The sequence below is a fragment of the Dufourea novaeangliae genome, unplaced genomic scaffold (assembly GCF_001272555.1).
Source record: "Dufourea novaeangliae isolate 0120121106 unplaced genomic scaffold, ASM127255v1 scaffold177, whole genome shotgun sequence".
Lineage (NCBI taxonomy): Eukaryota > Metazoa > Arthropoda > Insecta > Hymenoptera > Halictidae > Dufourea > Dufourea novaeangliae.
Window position 1 is genome coordinate 2,228,831 of NW_015374070.1, and position 27,921 is coordinate 2,256,751.

General features: G+C 38.7%; 2 protein-coding genes across 2 annotated transcripts in view; both read right to left on the reverse strand.

Moving 5' to 3' along the window:
- Window positions 1-16,936, reverse strand: part of LOC107190341 (sn1-specific diacylglycerol lipase alpha) — an 89,488-nt gene extending 72,552 nt beyond the window's left edge. The window contains exon 1 of the mRNA XM_015579134.1: window positions 16,842-16,936. Coding sequence (XP_015434620.1) covers window positions 16,842-16,936 — 95 coding nt within the window. The remainder of the gene's footprint in view (window positions 1-16,841) is intronic.
- Window positions 16,937-24,623: 7,687 nt separating this feature from the next.
- On the reverse strand, window positions 24,624-26,024 carry LOC107190319. Its single transcript, XM_015579110.1, has one exon. The coding sequence runs from the start codon at window positions 26,022-26,024 to the stop codon at window positions 24,624-24,626; it is 1,401 nt and encodes a 466-aa protein (XP_015434596.1).
- Window positions 26,025-27,921: the final 1,897 nt, after the last annotated feature.

Here is a 27,921-nt window from a genome sequence, read left to right on the forward strand (position 1 = left end):
CCGCGTTGGATTACGCATCCGCTTGATTAAGGGGGGCTCGCGCTCCCTCCAATTTGCTCAAGCCGATAATCACCGGTATCGATCTCTCGCGTGGGTTGCACCTTTGTTCCCCCCCCCCCTACCTCACGATGGGTAAACCGTTCTTAAGACGACGACGACGACGACGATGGGTAACTCGTTAAATTAAGATCGGTCCGTTAATGACAGGATAAGCCTCACTTTTAATTAGTGTAATAACACACCCCGGGACCGAATGTAGGTTCACAGCCGCGGACGAGAATGTGTTTCGCGCGATCCGACATTCTCGCCTGAAATAAAGAACGATTAACACTTCCCGAACGGGCCACGTAGATTCACGTTTTTACACATATTTTGATAGCGCTACATTATTTTTTCATTCTTATACGTGTGGGTTTTTTAATTTTTTTTTTGCCTTATTACTATTAATTCTATTATTATTGCTAAGTATGCAGCTAAAAAAAAATATGTTTAGAAAATATTCTACTTGTAAGAAATATGTACTAGATATGAAAATAAGTAACATCTAAAAAGTTTAATAATACTAATTTAGTAAAATTGCAACGCTTTGATAACTTGCATAAATATTTATTTAATTCCCTCAACAATGGCAGGAAATGAAGAAATATAGAGAAAAAAATAACCCGTCCGTTAAATGTTAAGAAGCGATCGCGGGACAGCCGATTGGAGAAGAAAATTTTATTTGGCGACCGAACTTGAACATTTCGTATGCCAGAATACGTTCCCGTGCACACACTCGGGAACGTATACATATAATAACTACGGGATGATCGAAAACCTTTGGCGTGTACGGGAGGGATTATGATTGCACTATTTATTTTACCTCGTTCTATATATAGAATACGAGAAAAAACGGTATATATTTCCACAATTATTGTAATTGTTAAAAATAATTTTACAAATTTCTGAATTACGTTAGAACAATTTTTATCCCAAAGAATCAAAAAGTAGCAAAAAAGAAAAATCAAAGTTTCAAAAAAATCGAAATTTTCGGATTACCAAAGGTCCTGTTGTTAGTTACGAATTAATTGGAGATTTCGTCCCCAGCAATCTAATAATAACCAAAATCATACCTAATAATCGAAACGTCAGAATGTAAGCTGTAAGGGTATCTGTTTCAGCTGACCAATTGAAAGAAGAAAAGGTATGGTACTTATCAGTGAGCGCACATACGTACGTGTCACAACCGCAGAACACATATAAGGACAATGCACGAGGACAAACTTCAGTATCAGTGCTTCTGCAGGCTTCTGATAAGACTCCTACCCAGAATACTGACGAAACGTCCGAATCAGTTTCCCAGCAGTCGTAGCTTTCTCGGCCACTGATAGGAACTGTGACCGCGGGAGCTTTAGGGCTTTGATATAATCGGGCATTTTATATTGAGGGAAAATCTTACGATATTTCTGTCGAGTTAATCCGATTTTCCCCATCTGATTTAACGTTTCTTTTCACTATTGAAACTTTTGTTTATTTATTCATCAACGGAATATTCTGATTCGTAACAAAATTTCGTGATTCGTAGGTTTCAAGACGAAATTGTGCATAATGTTATTATATTAGTTTTCCGATTCTTTTCAATAATCTCTTTGCGTTTTATAACAATTAACATCAAAACAAATCTTTCGTGTCCTAGAAGGAGTTAATGATCTTATGAAGAAATATTAATTTGGAAACTTTTTTACGTAATTTTGAAGTGAAGTGAAATTGAACGGATCGAAAATGGTATTGTTTTCTGACTTTTATACGTGACAATTCGGGGAAATGCGAAAGGTAAGAATTTTCTCGACCAATATTTGTGAGTGAAATGTGTCCATATCGGAGAACCGTGGGTATAAAAGTGTGGGAATACATTTCAGAGCTTAATGTTGAAAAATAATTAAAACACATTGGAAAAAGTATATTTCAATATAAAAAACGTAGATATATACCACAATAAAGTTTAAGTTCAGTTAAGTAATCGGGGAAATGTGAGACGGTTGTGTAGATACTGTGAACGAAATTGTAATAACGTTTAGAGAATTTATTACTGAACTTAAGGAGATTTGGACAGTTAGTACAGGCATAGAATTGCAGCTGTACTGCTCTGATAAATGAAGAAACTTCTAAACATTCGTGCACAAACAGTTCCCACTGGATCTTCTGTAAATTCGTACATACAAGAACTTTTCCAATAAATTATCCCTGTTTACGTATAAACATTAGTTGACGATCGATGATTCAGATCTTTAGTACTGAATAACGCCAACCGAAGAATGTTGACGCGTGAATGACGTAACATTATTAGCATAACAATCGGTAACAGCACTCCATTACCGCCAACGTTGTATATTTACACGCGAATGATAAAAATAATACGAGACCAGGCGCAGGAATACCGACGAAACCTATTAGAACATAGTGGAGTCAACGGAAGAAACGACTGTGTTATTGGAAGAAGTTTCAGACATGAAAGTTTAGATCTATTTCATCTGGGTACTCTTAATAAAATATTTAAAAGAAAATTATAATCCCATGATTATTTGTTATTATTTAATACAGCGAATAATATTAAGAAATATAGCAAACATTGAGTATCTGAAACGGGAAACAGTGTGTTACAATAACTATTTACATAGAAATCTTGAGTTAATAAATAAAATCAAGTGCAATATTGAAAAATGTTAGTTTCGAAAAAAGTGTAAATTACAACACCGATATAATTGCCTGAAGTAATTTAATTGCCTTATCTTATTCTTGTGCAAAATTGTGTCTCCATGCGTGTGAAATCCCTTTGAAAATTATTTAAATAAATTACAAAGTAACAACGAGCTATAACAGTCAGACGATTTTTTATACAATATAAATATACTAAGAACCTATAGGTGATTCTAAGCTTCCGATCGATACAGTAGATCTTTTTACAATTCTATGCTCTCTATAATGTCTGATTCTCAAAACACGAGATAAAGCAGAAATCAACGATGGAGTTCGCTAAACGATATATCGAACGGGCAGTTTGTCGACTGATTTCGAAAGTGAGGATCGTACTCGATAAAATTATGCGGACAAGGGAGAGTCGTTCGTTTCACGCATTTATAAGCCAAAAACAACGACGGTTACGTTCACATCGAGAAGGAAACTTTGAAACGTTCTATTTTCGGTGACGCTACGGGGGCACATCTGTCGTCTAAAAATGACAGTCCGCGTGTTACGAAACTTTCGCGGATTGTCACTCAACCAAGATCACCTGAAACATTCGAGAGGGGTGGCGGTGTTCGCGGAATCGCATGATGAATGTTTTAACATGCCTGGACCTTAAAAAGTTCCATAACTCATCTCCTTTGGAGAGGTAATATTTATTACGTAATAGGGGGGCGTGAAATAGAATTCTCTAGAGCAGAAAAAAAGGAAGCAAGAAGAGTGGGAAATATCGAGAAAAATTTTATCCGCAAAAGTATCGCGTACGAAATAAATCTTCCAACAATGGTTTCCTATGATCGTCAGTCTTCGATTCGGACAGCGTAATACCAAAATGAGAGAGAGAGAGAGAGAGAGAGAGAGAGAGAGAGAGAAAAACGTAGCGAAAAACGTACGTCGAAGGTTGATAAAGGTCTCCGGTGCCAGGATACATTCTATCGATTTGCTATTCTCTTTGGTCCGCGCTGCTGGCGATGACTTGAACGTTTTAATAAAACGCGATCGAAGGTTAAAAGCGAGAAACATTGATTTTAATTTTACTTCGCGTTCAAGCTTCGCGAAAGAGTAAGCCACGCAATAAAAGAGCACACGGGAGGCTCGTAAAATTCTATGCTAACACAAACAACAGATACATATCGGGAAACTTAAACATCGATTGAAAAAAAAAACAGAAAGAAAACTTTGCAGAAAGTTCCGAGAATAGATGGATAGAAAACAGACAAAGTATTATCTCGAACAGGTTCGAATCGAAGATTATTAACAATTCGCTGTTATCGGGAGACAAGGATGAAACTTCCGATTGCGAAACTTCTGTGTAGTAAGTAGACGCGCTTAATGCATTCTAAATCGTGGACAGCTTATAGAACAGACTTATATTTAGCTGCCTGCATATCGGAGAAAAAATAGTATTCGATACACGTGCACGCATTTAACCCATGGGAGAGATGTTTTACGGGATCATTGAGGCCATCATGGTCCGGGGTCTTGCGGGTAAATGAATCTGACGTTTCGTTAGAGGCCTATATTAAGCTAGCTGCAACAGAAGACACCACATTTATTCGAGATACAGGAGGTTGAACAAGAATATTAATGAAACTACATCTGCGTCACTGTACGATTGTGTATACGGTGACAACAGGCCTAACAGACAGGAATAAAATCAATCGAGGACCAGGAGGCTCGATTCCGAGCAATCTAGGACAAAGAGACCCAAATTGGACGAATTGAAAATCGAAAGATTTGAACTGGACCCAACAAGAATCAAGGGACGCGATTTGGATCAACACAGGGCCCAGAGATAGGAATTGGTACCGACCTAAAACAGAAAGACTCGAATGAGACTAGTTGAGAATTGAAAGATTTGAATTCGGCCCAATAAGAACCAACAGACTCGATTTGGATCAACCCAGAGCCCAGAGACACGAATTGGCACCAACCTAGGACAGAGAGACCCAAATTAGACGAATTGAGAATCGAAAGACTCCAAGTGGACTCAACAAGAACCGAGAGAAACGAAGAGCATCGATCCACGAGTGAAAGACACGAATTGAACCCAGGGAGGGTTGACAGACCCGAATAGGATTTAACCAAGTCTGCGAGACACGAATCGGACCAGCCTGGTCCTGGGCTGATCAAATTCAAATCAGTTGATCCTGGATTGGTCTCATTCGAAGCTCTCGGTCCTTCCACGTTTCTCGGTTCTGGTTTCATCCAATTCATAACAGTCGAGACCTAACATCAGTGATAATATATGCACATAGAATACCATTGTGTTCTCAACTGCCCATGAAAAGAGCTACACCAGCTGAGAAATGTCAGAACTATTTTCCAGGAGAGTGCTAAACCAACGGACGACCGTTTCAGTCGAATTTCTCGAGGAGACGCGTAGCACACGACACGTTTCACAAATTTATCGAATAATAACGTATCAGGTTTCACAGTTACGTGTGTAACCGAGGGGAGAATGTGGTCTGGTACATACAATAGATATGTAATGGTGGCGGGTCGTAATAGTTGCGGTGCACGCGCGCGCGCGCGTTAACGGCGAACTCGCGGCAAGAATATTTCGCCGCTGGCGCATTCCATGATTTATGAAAACGTACGGCCTCGTTGAAACATAAATAGAACATTCCTGGCGAAAGATAGTATCTTGGCCAAAAAAAAAATACACGCGACACACTCGAGTTTCACGGCCTAAACGCCAGTAACGACGCTCGTCAAAAAAAATCGGTCGATCCCTTTCGCCTCCGTAAAAAAATTCGATTTTCGCCGCCATTCGACATCGTTATTGAGATTACTGTCGTCTTAAATCACAATAATATCGTAAATCCCAATATTACTAATTATATTCGTTGTTCGCTTCGATCTAAAATACAAGACATTTTTTTCTATTCTCCTATTTGTTTACAATCTGTCGTTTGGCAGTAAGTAAATGTACTATAGGTATTGTAGCTTTCTACGCAGGAAGACAGTTTTTTGAAGGGAAAAAGTTGATAGTAGACTGCGAATTTTTATGCAAAATAAAAATTTCTAAAGCATCTTATTGGGTTCAGAATAAAATAGAAAAGTTTTATTTGTTTTTGTATTTCATACAACCCTATAGACTATACATGCATAAAATTCGCAGTCTATTGATGAGCAACCAAAAGCAGAACACACTAGGAAGAAGTTTTATATTCCATAGCAAGAAAGAATTATATCAAAATTGCATAAACAACGTAATCCATATGTACAAGGGACCATGACGCGTGAAATGAGGATATCCGTCCCAACTGGATGAGACAACTGAAAGAAAACCATGCGCAGTGCTTAAATGCAAATCGGTTGATAAATATGAAACAGCTGAATCTGGTGGAACACACGGAAATCGCATGGACGAATACGCAACGCCCGCGAAAATAATGCACGCCTCGCGTTAAGCTGTACGCTTTTCATATTATCACAATTCTGTTTTTTTAACACTGTCATTAGAATTTCAGGCTGAAATCTACTTGAGTTCGTTCTATTTTCTTTTAACCCTTAAATGGTAAAGTGGAGTCTGAAGAAGCCCATGAATATATTTCGAATATTTTATTTTCATTCAATGGTCACTGAAAGAGATGCTCGTCGAGAATGTAAAACAACTACATAATTGTCTAATAAGTAATCAGATTTATAATATAGTGATCAAAAGTGTTGATAAATACAGTGTTAACGTTTTTCAATAAATTGTAACTGTTGAACTAATAAACTGATCAAAATGAGCTTTATGAGTGCTTGCAGTGGAGAAATAAGAGAACCTAATAAAAATATTTCAGTTTAATAAAAGTCTTTTGTAACCATTCATTTTACAGTTATTTTAAAGAAATGCAATTTTATAATAGCGGAAAAAAATCAGAATATAGTCCTATTTGTCCTCTTTGTGGACACATTCTCATTTGTGAAAACAGCTGTAAAATCCACAATTTAACAAATTTTCAAAAATCCTTCGAGATACATTTATATACCACTAAAGACCATAACATACATAAGTTACAAAAAAATCCATAATGTTACTCCAAAAAGTGTACGAATTCGCGTGGAATGACCCAATAAGTAATATGTGTAATAGGTAAGAAGATTTCAATCTCACCAGTTAAGGGCCAAAATACGATTCGAACGAGAAATGGGTTTTCCCAATGAGCAGTTACCTGGTTTAGATGCGATGGAACGCGGGACGAAAAATAGAGAAAGCAAAACGGAACAACGTGAGATTTCTATCGTTTCCCGAGTGAAAAAGACGACCGTGTCGCGCATAGTTTGGAGCACGTAACGCGCGTAAACACAATAGACGTTGAATGGGGACGGATATATAGGGTGAACCTTAAATGATTCATAGCTGGTGAGAGAGGGTGTTACGAGCCATTCACCAGCGGGGACCATTGCGCGCGGTTGTGCCTGACGTATTGATCCTCAAGAAGTACTACCGTCGATGCCCTTTGTTGATTTTCGATACAGCGGAATCAACGAGTCCCTAGTCTAGGTTCTACGAGGTACAGAAAGTATGTGCAGTGAAACCAACCAGGTAGAATAACTGCAAGTTTTATCGTAACGGAGTAACAGCCATTCCGTTATGGACCATTCCCCGTGAAATAGGACACTTTTTGGAGTAACATTTCGGATTTTGTTGAAACTTGGATATGTACTAGTCATCTATGATATATAAATGTATTTCGAAGAATTTCCGAAAATTTTTACTAGGTACTCTTATGCCTCCACTGTAAGCACCTACAAAGCTCATTTTGAACAGTTATTAGTTCAACAATTATATTTTACTAAAAAAAGGTTGACATTATATTTCAAATAGCTGTAATATCAACAGCTTTTTAAATTTTCTAAAATTGTTCAAGATAGGTTTATACACCATTAAAGACTACAACATATACAAGTTGCAAAAAAATCCGAAATGTCACTCCAAAATGTGTCCGATTTCGCGTGGAATGACCCTTATCAGAGGTTGAATACCGCAATAAGCGAACTTTATTCAAGTACTCGAGAGCTGATGGAACATTAACATTTAGAAAGATTCTAGGCAAAACTATGTACATGTCTGAAACATTTTCAGGATAACGAAAGAAGTATCGTTTAACGCAATATCAAAGTTTCATTAATTTGAACGTTTTTTTTCTTTTACGGAGGAAAAATATTAAAAATCCGTCGGGATGTTCGAGTGATTAATTCCAAGAGTAACGGTTCATCTTGTAAATTCAGTTGCTTCGTTAACCGTGTGTATTTCCGTTCCCGTCGTTTCAGGAAATCATGAAAGTTTTATGTTCTCGCCGAGATTAACACATTCACGGTACTTCCCGACCAAATGAATTCCACAACGAGGAGAATATCCTTATGATTGCTCTCGTCTGTTTTTTTCTGTTTGCGTGTGGTCACAAGCCGAAATATGAGTCAAGCGATCGTGTAATGGCTTCACTTCCGTCTAAAAGAATGGTAATATGAATTATAAGCTTTGTCGAAATCATACATGAATGCGTTTCACCGCAAAAAAGGCTGCAGATTTCGATTCGAGATTTCTGTTTTTCCAAAGTTTAACCCTTTAAATCCTACCAGCGCCTTTATAGTAGGTGTTCTTCGTTCATTGTAACCATAAATTCAGAAATTACCATTTCTTAGTCTGCCATTACTTTGCATCCATCGTGTTCGCTTTTTCTGTGACAACCACGGCTGTTACACATTTTATAAAATTTATATAAACAATTGGATGTTTTTAAAAATTGTTGACAGAAAATATCGTGCACAACGAACGTTCTCTGCTTCCGAGTTGTTCGTAGTTGCAAGGGTTAAAGAGGATCGTTTCGTAGTCGGCCAAGTGAACCCGACTCTGCTCTGGATCTACCCATCTTATAGCGCCTGGCAACGCCTCGAAACAGAGGGGACACCGGAAAACTGTGGGAAACGGGCTCGCCGGGGAATTGTTCCGCGATTCAATTTGGGAGTAATTACGAGAGAGCGTCGCGCAATTAAGAAGATCGAAACGGGGAGTCGGTGAACCGTTCCCGTCTGCTCGAATTTCGATAGCGCTGAAAAATTTGCAAGCGAAAAATATTAATAACGACACATGGTGTTCTATTATCCGAACGTTATGTAGCTTCTGAAGGGAAAATGGAAGCGGCGTGAACGTATCAGAGGATATTTTTTTCTCCCAATTGGCGTTTACTCTAGTATGCCTGTGTATATAACAAGGTATTGGTCAAGACAATATTTCCAAATGTTCTAACAAAAGCAAGTCAATATGTTTTTATAAAATCGCAAAAAATTCGAAAATTAGACTTATTACCAGCTATTCCTTTAATCTCACTCCTTTGGATGTCCATCTTTAAAATTCTGCGAAAATTATAGAACGAACCCAGTCTGCAAACTTTTTACTTAACATGTACGATTAAATGTTAATTATCAAATTTTTCTGAAGATTAAAACCCCATCTGGGCAATATTAAATTAGAACTTTTTGAAGAGCGGGTACCGCTTAAAGTAAATTGCTGTTAAAGATTTCTGAAAATAAAATCTTTTTCTTCCATATTACTTTGAGTATTATTTCGTTTACCACAATTTGAAATACAAATATAACAAAATAATTCATTACCTATTTAAAATTGCTATTACTTGAAACAAATCGATAATACGTGTATTTTCAAATAACAGTATTGAAAATAAAGTTCTGACATAAATTATTTCAAATAGTTATTTCTTATTTTCATTTCAAATCAAATCTGCCCAGATCTGCCACTGGACAATTTGTATTGTCTCAAAAGGCAGTTGCCCGACGCAAACAAGTTTTATCGACTATCTACCCTCGGCCGCTTAGTTCGCGGATCGCGTTTCAATGTTACGTGGGCCGTTTCCCGCGCAGAATTTACATCGTTGAAGGTTCACGTGTATGCCTGACGGAGACGAAATTTAATCGAGTCCAAATCGGGCGGACGCGAGTCTTATTGCGTAACCCGATTTTTCATGAATTTTTCATAAAAAAGAAAAAGATGGAAAAGAAGAAAAGCGAACGAATAGAGAATAGCCGTGGAAGGAACCGAGATTGGTGTGTCCCCACTGCGTCCCTTTACCCCGAGGAAGCCCGACGAGTTTATACGACGCGTTGTGGTCTGATTCAGAGCTAAATCTATTTACCGTCGCGAACGAACCCCACGGAACAACGTCTCTAAGATCCTCGCCGGAAAAGTGAGAAACGTAGTAAACGGAAACAGAAGGTTCCTCGGGCTGTTTGCGGGAAACAAACGTCATTGTTTCTGAAAATCACGGCCCCAAGTTCCATCTCGATTCAGATATACATATACTCGGATCGGCGCGAACCTTCTGTTGGTTTCGAAGTAACGAAGCACAACAAATCTTTTTAATGTTTTTTTTGTTCCACATACAGAGGATAGCAGGAATAGGTGAATAAACTTTTGAGAAAGTATTCTACTCGTTTTGTTTCTGGCAAAGCTTACATTCTCTAGATTTGTTCGAAAGACATAAGACTTTTGTGTGATCGAGTATTGTACAAAGTCTAGAAAATCGTATCGTGGCTTTGTCTGATAAAAGTCGAAGTACAGTTGGGAGCTGCTAAGTTGCCCAACTCCTACAAACTGAACGGCACAGGGACAAGAGGACTATTTCGCCGACCAATAGTTAGCACTGCAATATGCTACGTCATTACTGCATCAGTACCACGTGATTACTCTGTTATCGCTCAATCTCACTTGATATCGTGGGTCCCGTTCGCTCTCTTTGTCACGAACGAATTTGATTAGAGAACTTCTCGTCAACTCCCAAGTATACATACTTCAGGAATTTTTTAATGTCAGTTAGATGTCAATGTATTTCGAAAATTAGTAGGACATTTCATTGGAACAACTGTCCAAAATGTCCTCTATCAGGAGCGATCGATAAATCTTTTCGATCGAAAAATATTCAACTATTTTCCCACTTTTGATGTAATTTTTAAATGGCTGACACTGCTGTTAAGTATTACTCCTAAATTTACGATGACTTTCAGTTACGTACATCCGTCCTACTTTCTACGCTAACTTAAAGGTGTCATCATACTCCAAAATTAAACAATGCCATAACTTTTCATTAATTTTAAGCGTTAAATGCGCCTGAACATTCTGAAAATTTAGAGTCACGTTGTATAAAGGAATGTATCCATGAAACTACCGTAAACTGAATAAGACATTAAAGTAGAGAAGTATTTCAGATTTCTGCCCTAAAGAGATGAATTCTTAGGTAGTAACGTCGGGGAACATTTTGGAGTTACTTTTCCCGGTCATCTGATTTAAATGTCATCTGGCTGAAAGTGTTAAGGGGCAAAGAAGTGGTAGTCAAAGGTCAGAGGTAAATCCAGGAAATGGGTTGAATGTGAAAGAGTTTCATGCTCCCATTACTTCGACTTTTAGAGCATCAAACATGGGATATGAGATCGAGCATTATTGCCGAAACGAACGCCGTCCCTACCATTTAGCAGTGGTTTACGTTCCTACGTTTTCTAAATGTGCTAAAATGGACGTTAAACGTCGTATATGGAGGAACATTCGAAACAAATATGTCCAATTTCCAGAAGAACCACAGAACTATCTGCAATCGCGTTTTGGATACTTATACAGATTGTTCTGCAAGGCAATGCTTGGAGGTAACGTACAGTTATGTGAAACAACTTTTTTTATGAGAAACTTCGTGTTAGAAAATTTTAATTTTACTTCAAATTTTAGAATTCTATACTTTATATAGAATATGTAAAAGACGTTAAGTTATTATAATTTTGATCTTAATATCACAGGTATAATCGGATCTCTGCGGAATTTGCGTCGTTCCCAATTTAATGAAAAACATAAAGCACCGTCGATGAGGTATTTGCCGTCGGAAACTTTATTGTAACGAGTCTGAATTTTAATAGGGTCTCAAATGTGGGACGTGCCTCCTCTGCGACATTTTCCTTCAAAATACGCTTTGAATGTTACATGTGGGTTTTCCCGTGTTATGCACGTGACACTGTTGAAAGGACATAAAAACGAATCGATACAAACATTCGGAAAATAATGCAATTTTTTACGACCGTACGTATAAAACTGGCAATGAAAATTTTTGACGATATACCTTTAAAGTTATAAAAAAGTGAATACCAACTTTAAGAAAGAATATATATATGGATTATTTATGGTATAATTTAAGCCGTTAGAGTTAGAGCTTGCAATATTTAAGAACATTTGCATATCTGAACATTTTTCAAGATGTCTATTACACTTTTTGTATTCCTTCGAGTGTTTAAAGTACGCAAAACTACTGATTTTCAAAATAAGTACCTAAAAATACAGAGATTTATGTGGTGTTTCATTTAAGAAAAAAAGAGGGGTTTGCTTGTTCACCGCAGTGGCGGCTGAAAGCAGAACCACGTGCGTCAAATGAAATACCGCAGCGAACATTAAGATACACAGGATACCTCGACACAGTCATAATTCAAAATAACGTTGCAATCACTTATTTCATAAAACACTGATAAACGAAAATGTTTTTCCCAGTTTGTATATACAAGCTACGATAAGCCTAAATTATCTTTCGGACTATTCTTCTTCTGCTACTATAGGATTTCATAAAGAAAATTTCATTTCATCAAAAAAAAATTCCACCAAATTTTCTTGATAATTATTTTACGTAATTCATCATGCAATTGTTAATCCTATTGAAAAACAATTGTTTTTGTTAGCCATCGTACATATCCATCCAAATTTTTCGTTATAACGAAGGCAAAATAAGAAATTTTGGTAATGTAAACGCTCGTGTCTCCACATAAGACATAAATATTTATAGATGTTTGATTATACATTACCATGGACGAAAACATCAAACGCTTTTTCTGTCTAGCCGCGTCTGATCGATCTCAGTTGAGAAAACACGATACGTCACTACGAAGGAAAATGTCCTACCTTGTGCATATATCCACATCCGATCGCGGTTATTACTCTTCAGAGAAGTTCCGTGTTGCGTTCAATAAAAGTTTCCCTTCCACCTCGGATCGTCGCGTAACGCACACTAGACTTGTCACTTGTACACTAAACTAATCGTCGATATTTATCCGCGTCATGGTAAATCACTTTCAATTACTTCACATATCCATCGATTTTTCAGTACCAGTTACTTTTAACGAGACGCGAGAAGAAAATGACAAGAAACGTTACAGAGACTATAAATATAACGATTAACGTACGATACAAACTTTCGCAGAACAAAACTAATTGTTAGCAGCACATTACTCTACTAGTACCTCTATCACGATTTCCAACGTACATCTCGAAACAGGGGCACGAATACTGTATTCTGATACGTGACTAAATTCTCGCATATATTTCGAAGGTTTGTGGTAAAACTGTTACCGGATATCTGTACTGTTACGTCACACCCAAAACTGACGTTTATCGATTAATCGACATTACGAGAGGCGCAAAAATGCTCGAATATACTTCACACCATCCAATTGTTACGAACGCAAAACGTATACGTATGTATGTGTAACGAAATGCTTCGCTGGTCACACAATATAATTTCGTTATGCACTCGCGGCTACGTGTTACAAGGTACACGAAAATTACGCTTCCGATTTCATCTACGAAACAGACATACATATATCGACCTCTCGAAACCAGAATGTCAAGGAACAGGTCGATCGTCGTGCTCGGAACGGGGATGTTTCGCATCGAGCTCGTTCATCGATCAAAGTCGTCAACAGAAAAGCAAACGTTCGCCGGTTAAATTTATCTGTCGATCGTGCACGAACGGCTACTGCTTAAAAATGCAGCCGCGTGACAGTTCGAAATTGATATCGGTGCGACGAGTGAACCCTGCCCCTTTAACTACTTACCATACTATACTAAACGCACGCATCACTTACTCGAGTATGTGTATTGAAGCCAAGGTGGCAACCGGTAATAAGAGGTCATCGCTACCGACTCTCCAACGTCTACCGAATGCGATGAGACTTGGCATTCTTCCGCCGGCGATGTTTCTGAGGCTCGATCCAGCAATCGTCCTCGTACGCGGGTGAAAACGTCATGCATGCGCGATGACATAACCTATAGACACTAACGGAGCAACGCGAGAACACGTCTCCGGACCGCCACACACTTCGTACTACGTAGAAGCACGGGATAAGGCGAACGACCGAACCGCCGGACTTCGTAGCCAGCCGGCTGTCACGGATGCACTGAATCACTGAAACGCGGAACGAAACTATATGTATGTAAGTATGCTCGACCGGTTTATCGCGGGGCAGAAGAACCGAAGAAATCCTACGATGTATTTCAAGTATATTCTGAAGAGCCTTAAGGGTATCAATTGAAATGTGAAGGGTATTCATGAAAAAAAAGATTTATGTAAACATATACACCATATTTGGGTATATTCTTTTGTAATACAGTAATGTTATAGTGTATTGTACACAGACAGTTTTACAGAATCCATTATACAATACTACCACGGTTTGTCATTAACTCGTGGACTGGAGCCTTACGCATTCATAGTACGGTTGAATGTACAACACCTAATAAAGACTTCATTAATATTAAATGAATTATTATTAGAGTGATTTAACATGGAAGGTGAGGTACATAAAGGGAGACGACCAAATATTTTCTAAAGTATTGTTGACGCTGAAAAATGTTATTAACAAAAATGGTATCCACTTTTTCGCTTAGTTTGATTTTTTTGTAACTTAAAGAATTGGAGATTTCAAAGTCACTTATTTCTTTTAAATGAAACTATATGTTTTTGAATATACATCTATATTTAGACGAATTCAATGAACATGATTAGATAAAGACTGTTGTAGATAAAGAAAAAATAAATTATCATTTCGATCAAATTTATCAATTGATTCAAGATATTGACCTACAACTTGTAAACATTTCTCAAATCAAGGATAACAAGATAACGACATCTTGTAAAACAGTTTTTTCTCACGTTTGACATATTAGAATTTTCATTTCGTTCTCTATTGTTGAAACCGATAACGTCACACGGTGTGTGACATATCCTCATAAAAAATATGTAGTAAAGTAGAGTAAGATCAAGCGATCATGGTTCCCATATTACACTTCCTCGTCATATCCATCACGAAAAAACCACCTAGAAGTACCGAAAGTTTCGTTCATTGCATTTCTCAAATAAAATAAATAGTTTTTATGATAATAATTTATCTGCTTTTAATTATATACGCTTTTTAATTATATACAACATTAATTGACTTTGACTGTAAAGGAGATAAATAAACAAAAGTATGGACACCACTTCAATTTGACCTAATAGCATATAACGATATCACTAATATTTTAGAAAATATTCAGTTATTATTCGTTATGTTTTTAGTCCTGCATTCCATGAACCTATGGAACACTACAGTGTTGCTAACAGACACATCAATGATGATCTATTACAGTTGCTGGAGCACTTGGAAAATGTGCATTAAACTATGCTTCGATACGCGAGTGAAGTTGAATACTCAAATATTTCCAGTGGTTGGAAAGCGATCTGTTTAGATATCTAAAACGGGATGAAAATACATGTACAATGCTTCTCAATAAATGATGTTGTTACTGGAATAGGTGATTATAGGGCATTTATGACACCAATTAGTCAAACTCAAATTAATATATAAATGATACCATTATATGTATTTAATAATTGCAAAATTTCGATACCATTATAATACCCAGGTTTATTTCTAATTAAACATAATGAGGAACAATAATAATAATAATGCAAGAATGATGTATAATGGAAGGTTATTTAGTATATAGATCCTATATAAATGATTAAATAAATTATTTTTTATGATAATCATTTCCTTTCAATTTTAACGATATTCTCTCACGGCTTGAAACAATTGAACAAATGTGACATTTAAGGCAGATTGTAGAGATTCAAGCATTGCCTATATGAATTAATGGAAGTTTCACGCGACCATTAGCTGTAGTAATAACACGATTTATTCATGGAAATTATACGTTATCATAAAAAATATGACATTTATTAGCGATAAGAGTACTGTAATTCATAAATATGTATATTCTTCAATATACACATGGGTATATCCATTATTATGATAATTTATTTTTAACAGCTTCTAATATTTCTTTTGCCATCTCAAAGGTTCTCACACTTTCCGTGTATAATTTAAACGTACTAGTAATGAAATAATTACAGAGCAATAAGAAATAATCAGGTAGCATAATCAAACCAAGTTAAAGTACTATTAATTATATCTTCCTCTTTTTACATTAAATGCAAATTTGTAATTTTAATGAGATTAAATAATTGGTCGTCAATGTCGACTTATCGAAGAATTATTATTTCGTTATAAAAATTAGAATACCCACGTTTAAACGATTACAAATTGCGAAGTACTTTTTTTTAATCTTTTATTCGTTATTCGAAACTCTTTATCTGGGTATAATGAATTTGCCCATCTCTGCCCATAACTCTAGTGATAGGCGCCGAGGACAAGGGTGAATCCGCCTAAAACCTGCAAGTTAGAGGGTGCAGCTCGAGGGAAGATGCTCGGAAACGTAATCGAAATCCCTCTCCGTGCCTAATCACGCTTAATTACAGATTGATACAATTAACCATCCGATTCATATACGACGCGATATCCGTAGACGACGTCGACCTCGTGTTACGTCTAGTCTACATTTACGCGGGGCCAATTATCGAATTTACAACCGTGATCAAGATGCGGAAATGACGGCCCGTGAATATCTCGATTAATTAATCGAAATACAACACCGAACATACATACCTGGCCATGCATCGAGGCCGAAAATGTAGGTCACACGGAATTATGGTGTAAGTATATCCTATTTTAAGAGGATATTCCTACTCACAGGCGTCACTTTTAAACGATTTTTAGAACTAAGAATTAATGGACCAAGGAACTTGTCGTTTTTCGTATATATTTGTGCACATTTCAAAAAAGCACAGTAAAATTTTTGTACAATTATCTTTTATATCAACGTCATTACTTGTTTTTTGCAACATATTAAAGTGATTGATCCGACAAGTGGGGGGGGGGAGAGAAGGGGGCCTACGATATTAATATCGAAAATGTTCGCTCACCATATCAGATGTAGGATGAACAGGAAAGCGCCGGGCACGACGAGATCGTCGCTGCCGACGCCCCATCGGCGTCGGAACGCCACGATACCAGGCATATCTTCTCGCTCGTTTCACCCTTATCTCCCATTCGATCTTCTAGACATCGCGACTGGTACCCGTGTCGCCCGTTTTCGTCCTCGAATCACCGGGCAACGGGAACGTGGACCAAGCAACGGGATAGACCTCGTCTTGACACATCAGGAACGTCGGTCGCATCCTCGAGGTCGTCCTCGCGACTAGGGACGCGCGTTTTCGTAACTTTGGTCCAGCCGACCACGAGTCCTCGCCATCCTCCCCGTGGACGGACTTTATTAGGAACCGTTGGGCCGATCGTTTCCTTGTGTGCACGAGACATTGACAGTGTGTAGCACCGATCGACGACAATGCATCTCTCACTTATCTCAACCGATCCAAACGAGAATCGACTTACTGGACATTTATCTTCCTCTTTGTCGACTGTGTTGTTACTTGTTCTACTGACTCATAAATTATATCTCGCACTGCTGAGTCCAAACTAGCGACCCTTCCCGTCGATTTCTCATGCGAACGGAACCTCGGTAGTTATCGCGATGCTTCGTGGTCACTCGGTTGGTTTTATACGTACAGGATAGTTCGTGACGACACTGCGGTTTCCTTTTCTTGTTTATCGTTGATTTTGCATAAATGTCTTCGTAACAATTTACCGGGTTCGCCAGAATATCCTACGTTGGTTTTTCCAGTCTGTGTTTTAATGATACAGTGGGTAATTTCTTGAGCGAATGGTATCGATAAACTGTCGGGGGAAATTAAATACGATCGTAAAGAATTGTGGGTATTATGGTGTAGATTAATAACGAATCTTAATACGAATCAAGAGGTACTAAATGAAACGGGAACGCGTGCCTAACTTTATACCGCGCCGCATTGCATCATTCCTTGCAAAATCGCATACAGGATCAAGGTGTATGAAAAATGATAAAAATAAACTTTTTTATTCATGGAAATTATACGTTATCATAAAAAATATGACATTTATTAGCGATAAGAGTACTGTAATTCATAAATATGTATATTCTTCAATATACACATGGGTATATCCATTATTATGATAATGATTATTATGATATCCATTATTATGATAATAACAAGTAATAATTTATTTTTAACAGCTTCTAATATTTCTTTTGCCATCTCAAAGGTTCTCACACTTTCCGTGTATAATTTAAACGTACTAGTAATGAAATAATTACAGAGCAATAAGAAATAATCAGGTAGCATAATCAAACCAAGTTAAAGTACTATTAATTATATCTTCCTCTTTTTACATTAAATGCAAATTTGAAATTTTACGAGAATTTTTAGTCGACTATTTCAATGAATCAGCTGCAATAGAAATCGATTTGACGCGTGGTTCAACAGAATAACAATATTCGCCGTTGCTTTTAAGGAAACACGACATTGAACCGAAAACAAGTGGTGCTATTACGTAGTTTCCTATTTCAAGATAGGGATTCGCTATTCGCACGTGACACGCCCGCGGAACGGACGGGCAAGATACGGGAGAAAATTGGTTGCACATTCGTCCGTAGGTCCGTGGAAACGTCAACAATAGACGGAACGTTGTTTTAATTAAAATTTTATCGACTGCCGTTGTTCGGGGTGAAAGGAAACACGGAGAAGCCAAGTTGCGGCATCGACATATCGAGAGACACGCGCTGGGGCTTATAGGGACGACGAGAATGAAATGGACGATCGCCAATTCCGCTGCTATCCTTACCCCTCTGTGTCCCGGGTCATTTACCACGTTCGTTAACGATTTTCCGAAGCTAAGACGTACGAACGCGGACCGCCGTGACGCGAAAACTACCCTTTGATCGTCGCTAATAATAATCCAACGATATCGCCGGCTAATAACACTCTTAAAGTATCCATTAAATGGTAAAATATTTTTACTTTGAATATACCATCAAAACTTACGTGACTTCGTACCGTGTCTAACTTTATACCGCGCCGCATTGCATCATTCCTTGCAAAATCACATACAGGATCAAGGTGTATGAAAAATGATAAAAAAAAACTTGGTGCAATTGCATTTAAATAATTGTCATTAAAGGACGTCGTTATAATTATTACAACATTGCTATAGAACTAAGCAGTAAAAATATCAATTTAAATTCTCACAAGAAAATAGCCCAAGAATTGTATTGAAATTACTGAATCAGCTCTTTTAAATTAACGTCAGCAGATCTCTTCGTCTTTTTATCGCTGACAGTAAATTTCGTAAATATCTCGCCCTTTATAAAAAAAAACACGAAATTCGCAACGTTTCGTGAATTCAATTAGCCTCGTCATTTTTATTTCAGTTAGTTTTAATGAAGAATACGTATTGTGAAACAATGAGTGGACGTGCATAAAATGAAGTCGCGACATAAAAGCAGAGCGAAGTCCTATTAAATTGAATAAGCAGATAGGATAATACCGGTCTTTATAAAATCCCTCGTCCAAGCTATAATATAATTCTCCTTTCTCCTATGTACGCATAATGAAATTAAAGTTAATAGAATTGGTTTTTTTACATTTGAAACTGCCGCTCGAACTGTGGAGCACCCTTCACTTCATATCGAAATTAAACTTTTTCGTTTACTTATATATTTAATGACAATATTACGTATCGAGTAAAAAATTCTAAAGTGTTACTGCACGATAAATTTTGTAATCGTATCGAAACATTCCATGACTGAAGACTGATCCACAGTTATGAACAACGCTGTATACACACACGTTTACATACATCGGGTGGAAGAGTTTTACACTTAACAAGTACAGTAAATCCTCGATGAGTGTTCGAAGGCTCGTCGGCACTGAACATTAAATATTTCATAAACTAATGGCCATTTCCGGCTGAAACAAATGTCGTTGACTTCAGAATTCCAAGCTCTATCACTGTGCTAAACCTCGTGAAAAAAGTCAGCGTTACACTTGGGAATCTCTCTTTGTCAATGCCGAGAAGCCTTTGAACACTCATCGAGGATTTACTGTAACTACGAATTATCCGATGTTCGGGGGATCGTTGAAACTTGCTGACAACATCGGCGTTCCCGAAGTCACCAGGACCCTTACCGATCTCATCGAACTGCAGTCGCACAGAGCAAGATCTCTTTACATACCTCGCTTTTTTATCCGGAATAAATGGAAACTATTAAAAGAGTCGCGAGACCTTAAAGAAAGATCGCTTTGTTCGCCCGGAATAAGATTGAAAGCGAGGGTGACGTAACTTTTCGTTTGTGCAAAGAAGAATCACCGGGAAAATTGATTTTTCTGGAAAAAGGAACACCTTGGAACCTATTCAATTATTCCGATATTCCTTCCACATTGTCTATTATCCGAATAAATTACAAACCCTAACGTTTTTTTTCGCAAACCCAAAGATACCTGTTAGGATCACGACACTTGTTTTGGTCGAGATCGCGGGTATTTGCACTGAGGTGCCATCTTAGTAAAACTCGAAGGACCACCCAATGTTGGGACTAATAACTGAACTATATTTATTAACGGTATGTACAGAAAGAGCCTGAGTGCTCTTAAATAAATACAACAATGAACCTAACTGTTCACTTCGATCTCCAACCTGATTGTTGGATAGTTCTAAAATTCTATCAATGGGTGCGACTGTACTGAGTGACTGTTTGCTTGGCTCTGTCTCTGACTAACTGTCTCAACAAACTGTCCGGAAAAATGGTTGCTGGGCCCGTGCATCCCCTCCATGCGCCCTTGGCGCGATACTTTAAAGGAGGAGGTTGTCGCAACCCTCTGACAATGGGGGTGGACGGCAGTTCGTCAACATCGCGGATTTTCCCGTCGGTTCCACTTTCCTCCCGCGGTTCCGAGAAACCGTCAAGTCCCCGCGCAAAGGTACCGTCCCGAAGTCTGGTATTTATGGAACGTCGATGGTCATGCGGACCCTTCCAAGGTGGGTCTCCTGCACATTTGGTTGCCAAATGTCAGGAACACGTTTCCTTCCGAGGATTTCCAATCAATTTTAAGAATCCCTGACCGTGCCATAAACCTGTGTTAGCGACGAGCGCTAACATGCCGCCCACCTTGAACACGCACTGTGTATTTAATTATCTAAATCCATTCATCCTATGTAACCTAATATGTATCCTAACCTAATGTCGAAAGAACAACGGAATTATTACTGAATCTATGAACTACATCGTTATGCGAGTTCTAGACAAGTTATAACTTCTCCATATTAAGCATATATGCTTTGAATTTGCGTAAAACACCCTAAATTATAAACCTAGATAACTTATTTGTACTATAATGTTGCTTATCCTAATATTTACAAAGTGGATGTAATGTACAATATAATAACCCGAAAGATTCAAGTCCATAAATTAAATTATACTATCGCACTGATTAACTAAATGTTTATAAACTAGGGAATCTATTTACAATAATATTACTGATTATATAGTAAGTTAGTCGCATATTCTAAGTTGTTAAATTGTTATCTTCTATGGGTAATATACAAAGTTTGGTTAAGGGCCTTTTATACTCTCCATCGATGGTTTTGATGGATACAACACGTACTACCCCATCTTTTCCTGGATGTAGTTGCGTGATTCTCCCAAGACACCACCGTAGTGGAGGTAAATTGTCATCCTTGAGTATAACCAACGTCCCTTCCATTATCCTCTGAGGCGATGTGATATGCCATTTATTCCGCTGTTGTAGTTGGTGGATGTACTCTCGATGCCACCGTTGCCAAAAGTTTTGGAACATCTGTTGGATTAACTGATATCTGCCTAATCGATTAGTAGGTACATCTTTGAGATCATGGTCCGGTAACGCGTTAGGTGCATTGCCAATTAGAAAATGTCCGGGAGTTAACGGATTGAAGTCAGTAGGATCTGAAGAGATGGGACTGAGAGGGCGGGAATTTAAGCATGCTTCTATCTGTGTTAGTAGCGTGTAGAGTTCTTCGAATGTCAATTTTTGTTCACCAATGACTCGTTTTAGGTGAAATTTAGCAGATTTCACCGCACTTTCCCAAAGCCCTCCGAAATTTGGTGCTTGGGGAGGAATGAATTTCCAATCTATTTGCTCCTTGTTCAAGAAAGAATTTACTTGACTATTATATGTACTCCCAGTAATAAAACTCTTTAATTCCTTTAATTGGCGGTTTGCCCCCACAAAATTTGTAGCGTTATCTGAGAAGATGCGTTGACATTTACCTCTTCGTGCTATAAAGCGCCTAAAACAATTCAGGAATGCATCTGTACTTAAGTCTGTAGCTAGTTCTATGTGAATTGCCTTTGTTACAAAACATACGAAAATACAAATGTACGCCTTCGTAGAGATCTTAGTCCGAACACGTTCTTTGGTCATAAATGGGCTTGCGTAGTCTACTCCGCAGGTACTGAATGGACGAGCAGGTGTCACTCGGACGGCAGGTAAATAACACTAATAACAGTAATAACACCTTACACAGTTTTTAATTACTCGTTTCACATTCCGTTTGCATGCCAAAGGCCAATACCGTTCCCGCAAAGACGCTACTACATGCTGACATCCTGCGTGTAACGATCTAATATGCTCATGTCGAATTAGAAGATCTATGAATGGATGCTTTGCCGGTAATATGATTGGGTGTTTTTGATCATATTTGAGGATAGCGTACTGGAGTCTGCCGCCCACCCTCATTAATCCTTTTTCATCTAGAAATGGACAGAGTGTAATGACTGGACTATTTTTTTATAGTAACTGTTTATTTCTTAGTGCAGTCAGCTCACCAGAAAATACCTTGGCTTGTACAAGACGCAGCAATGCATTTTCGGCTCGCTGAATTTCACTAACTGTTAAGTTGACCCCTGTGTGATACACACTGTCATGTGACGTTATTTTTTTAGCCTGACAATTTGAAACAAACTTGAAACAATATGCAACCACCTGTACTAAACGAATATAACTCGAAAATCGCTCAAAAATGGAATAGTCGTGAAGTGTGCTTATCGTTAATGTAGTAATAATTTTTCTTTCTTCTGGAATCTCTGTAATGGATATGTCTGAAGATGGCCAAATATCTGAATTTTCATTAAGCCAATAAGGACCTGACCACCAAAGGTTATTGTCCTTCAGGGACATCGGGTTGACGCCTTGGAAGATTGTCTCATCCCAACCTATCTGCATTTTCCATAGCCGTTGCATCATTAATTTCGCGCGAGTGATAACTGGTCGAATTAATCCTAATGGATCAAATATTTGAGCAATTTCTGATAATATTGTACGCTTTGTAACCCGTTTATTGTTCGAAAATGAAATACAAAATCGGAGTTCGTCTTCAACAGACGCCCATTGCAGACCGAGAGTTTTTGGATCTTTGTCTGCATTGAGTTCTTTTGCCGTTACTGTATCCGGGGACGATTAAAAAATAAGAGGGCAATTCGTTGCCCATTTACGCAATGGAAGCCCGGCCTGGAGTAATATTCCTGAAACTTCGTCCTTTAATCGCTTTGTTTCTGAGATCGTGGCAACCCCGGTTAGTAAATCGTCAACATAAAAATCGTTAATGATTACTTTGCTCGCGTTTGGAAACGTGTGTGTACATTCTAAACCTATTTGTTTTAATACCCGTGTTGCTAAGAAAGGGGCCGATGCTGTTCCATATGTAACTGTATTAAGTTCGAACGTTTCTATGGGCAATTCTGGACTTTGACGCCACAGGATGCGTTGAAAACATCTTTCTTCTGGTTCTATAAGAATCTGTCTGTACATTTTTGTTATGTCCGCTGAAAGGACATAGCGATGTGTTCTAAATCGAATAAGAATAGAGAACAAATCACTCTGAATAGTGGGACCTACTAATTGCGTGTCATTCAATGACAAACCTGACGAAGATTTTGCCGACGTATCAAAGACAACCCTAACCTTTGTTGTAGTACTTCCATCTTTACACACGGCATGATGTGGGAGATAGTATGACGGTTCTTGATTTAGTTGTGAATCTTGCACTCGTGACATGTGACCCAATATTTCGTACTCTTTCATAAATTCAACATAGTGCTGACGTAATTCTGGTTGCCTCGCTAATCTTTTTTCAATCGAACGTAAACGGATTTCTGCTTGTAGTCGCGATGTACCTAACATTCTCAAATTGTCGTTGAATGGAATCCTAACTACGTATCTTCCTTCATCGTTTCTCTTTGTGGTTTCTATAAAATAAGCCTCACAACTATCTAATTTTTCCTCGACTTCTGTATTTAATTCCTCAATTGTCCAAATTTTTTGTAATTGAGTGTCTAAACCTACTACCGTAGTTACAGGACATGCATTGCGAAGTGATTTGTTTGTGTTCGAAGAGGGAAGTTCCCCTCCAAGGATCCAACCCAACTGAGTTTTCTGCCATACTAACTCAGGAGCAATTTTATGTTGGCCAATGCACATTAACTTCCAAAACAAACCAGCTCCCAGTAATAGGTCTATTCTATGACACTCATTGAATTTAGGATCTGCTAATCTCATATTCGGCGGTATTGAGATATCTGCTCTATGTAATGGTAAGTTCGGCATATTATCTGTAATATCCTTTATTACTAAACATTTGATATCAGCTCGAAAACTATTGTGTTTTGAATATATACAAGCATTAACATTGCCTATAATAGTATTGAGAGACTTGCCTAACCCTGCTACCTGATCCTGTCTCATATTAACCTTCATTCCCAAACGCTCACAGAGATCCTTTGTCACGAAGTGCCTTTATGAACCAGAATCCAATAACGCTCGACATTCTAATCTTTTTCCTTTACTATCCATAATCTGCACTATTGCTGTTGATAACACTGTATACGCATCTAACTTGCTCGCGATGTTCGTAACACTGGTCAATGTAACGTCAGTGTTCTGAACATTAGGAATCTTATCTAATTCTTTCTCTGAATGAAAATCATCGCGGTGTAACAATGAGTGGTGTTTTCTACCACAACGAGAGCAATGTCGACGTGTGCAATTCTTCACTTGATGCCCAGTTTGTAAACAATTGTAACAACTACGAGATGACTGAACTATTGTTGTTTTATCCTTTATTGTCATACCTTTAAACTTTTCACACTGGTATATATAATGGTTTGACTTACAAACTGGACAATTGACTGTCGTACTAGCAACATGGGCAGTTACGCGTACTCCTTTGCGACTACCTGGGTTTCTAAAACCCGATTCGACTCGTGCAGACGATACCTGACTGTTTATTGTAAGATTCTGTAGGTAATTCGACCGTTCTTCTAAGAAAACTGAGAACTGATTAAACGTGATCTTAGCTAACGAAACCGTTCGTCTTTCCCATTCCTTTACACTCACTGAGTCTAATTTTCTAGACAAAATTGGAAGAATGAGAGTATCCCAGGATTCTATTGGCTCTCCTAAAGCCTTTAATGATAATAGATGGTTACTAGCATCATCTAAAAATTCTCTGATTGAGTCGGCCGAGGGTTTTTGAATCGAAGGCAAATCTAATAATGACGTAACATGATGTCTTTTAACAGCCACGGAATTTTCATACCGTGCTTTCAACCCTTCCCAAGCTAACTTGTAATTGATTTCTGAGACTCCCAGTGACCGAATAAAGCGAGCGGCAGATCCCTTTAGCGCAGAATCTAAGAAATTGAACCTTTGAATATCTGATAAGGCCCCATTTTCGTGCACTACTGACAAAAACGTATCCCTGAATTTAACCCAATCATTAAAATTACCGTCGAATGATGGTAATTGCATTGATGGCATTTGCAAAACAACTGGTGCATTTACGGGTGTGGGTGAGTGAGATGTATCTACTACTGTACTAGCTGCCGCTGGAGTTTTCTTCGGTTGTGACCTTTCAATAAAGGATTCAACTTCGGCGATTAAATCAAAATATGTGTTCTCGAACTGATCTCTTTCGAAAGCGTGTGCTTCGTCTACATTCGTTCCTGCCACTAGCCGCTCTATTCTATCTTGAATAGCATTGAACTTCTTATACAATGCAATGTTTGCTTCTAACCGTTTCTGTAGCGCGTATATATTACTTAAATTCGCGGAGTCTTTACAGAACGTTTTAAAACGAGTCAAGGATGCCTTCACTAGACCACGGTCAAGAACTAACTCTTTCAATTCGGCTTCCATATTAAACGACGCTCGACTAACACAAGTAGAAACAAGAAAGAATGGCTTACTGTGATTGGAGAGGATGCAATATGGATGACTTCACTGCGCTGGACCGATGATACACCAAAGAAGTCCACTATGCGCCTTCGGTTAATCTGCCTCGTCTCCCGTGTAACACCACGTACTTCTCCGCAGCGGATCTTCTTACTGGTACCTATTCCTCCCCACAGGTACGGTGCAGAATTCTGCTGGTGCAAAGATATCACGATCTGGATTCCCTGACTGCTAGGCGCCTTCCCACAGGTTAACCTCCGTCCTCGAAGTAGATTGTCTTTAACCGCGTATCCGGCTCGAAGGACCAATGATAGGATCACGACACTTGTTTTGGTCGAGATCGCGGGTATTTGCACTGAGGTGCCGTCTTGGTAAAACTCGAAGGACCACCCAATGTTGGGACTAATAACTGAACTATATTTATTAACGGTATGTACAGAAAGAGCCTGAGTGCTCTTAAATAAATACAACAATGAACCTAACTGTTCACTTCGATCTCCAACCTGATTGTTGGATAGTTCTAAAATTCTATCAATAGGTCCGACTGTACTGAGTGACTGTTTGCTTGACTCTGTCTCTGACTAACTGTCTCAACAAACTGTCCGGAAAAAAGGTTGCTGGGCCCGTGCATCCCCTCCATGCGCCCTTGGCGTGATACTTTAAAGGAGGAGGTTGTCGCAACCCTCTGACAATGGGGGTGGACGGCAGTTCGTCAACATCGCGGATTTTCCCGTCGGTTCCACTTTCCTCACGCGGTTCCGAGAAACCGTTAAGTCCCCGCGCAAAGGTACCGTCCCGAAGTCTGGGTTTTATGGAACGTCGATGGTCATGCGGACCCTTCCAAGGTGGGTCTCCTGCACATTTGGTTGCCAAATGTCAGGAACACGTTTCCTTCCGAGGGTTTCCAATCAATTTTAAGAATCCCCGACCGTGCCATAAACCTGTGTTAGCGACGCGCGCTAACAATACCTATGTACATGCAATCTGTACAACCTTTACCGAGTCTTATCCAAGAACTAGGTCGTAATTCTCAATTTTTCTTGACTCTCCATTATCCGAACAACAGAACATACTCTGACATTTTTCGCAAAGCCAAACGCATCGAACGGGAAAGGCCGGTGTCGCTTTTATTTTCCTACTATTCTCCACTTCGCCTACACAAACCAGACACCTATTGTACACATGTAACATCTACAGCCAATAATGACCAAGCCTTGTCCACGACGAAGGTCACGATTCTCTAAAGAACAAACCGGAGACCTCGTGTCGAATTACTTCCCTCTTCCAGGCGCACAATCAATACTAATTAACATATCTCTGTCTCCCGAATTAGGCACCTTACTACCTCCCATCCGAGTAGCTTCAACAACTTAGCCTCCAAGTCACGCACAAGTAAAAAAAAAACGAATTTACCCCATAAGTCTACTCGAATCAAATCGCACACATCCCCTCTAAGTATTATCTTACCATTCATTAATACCCTAACACGATGTCTATTCCGAGTCGCTGTCAGTCACGCGTCTGACGGACAAACAAACCGCCTATTTTTCGTACCGAGTCTCCTTATCACGTTTCTCAACCCCCACACATCGAGAACAGTATCTTGGGGTATTCTTTCGTGTCACTTCCTGTACGCTCGATTCGGTCAAGTTCAAGAAACAAATCACGTCGTGGCTGATTCCTTTGACGGGGTTTCTCGCTGGTTTTCAAGACCCCAGTGATACAATATACATATATATATATATATATATATTCCCTACGGCTATGCCGATCACCCGGCGTTACCGTGCACGATGCCGCAACGCGTGTACACGCACCCCCGTCGTCATCGTTTCCTCGCCGCGGTCCTCTTCCGCGTCGC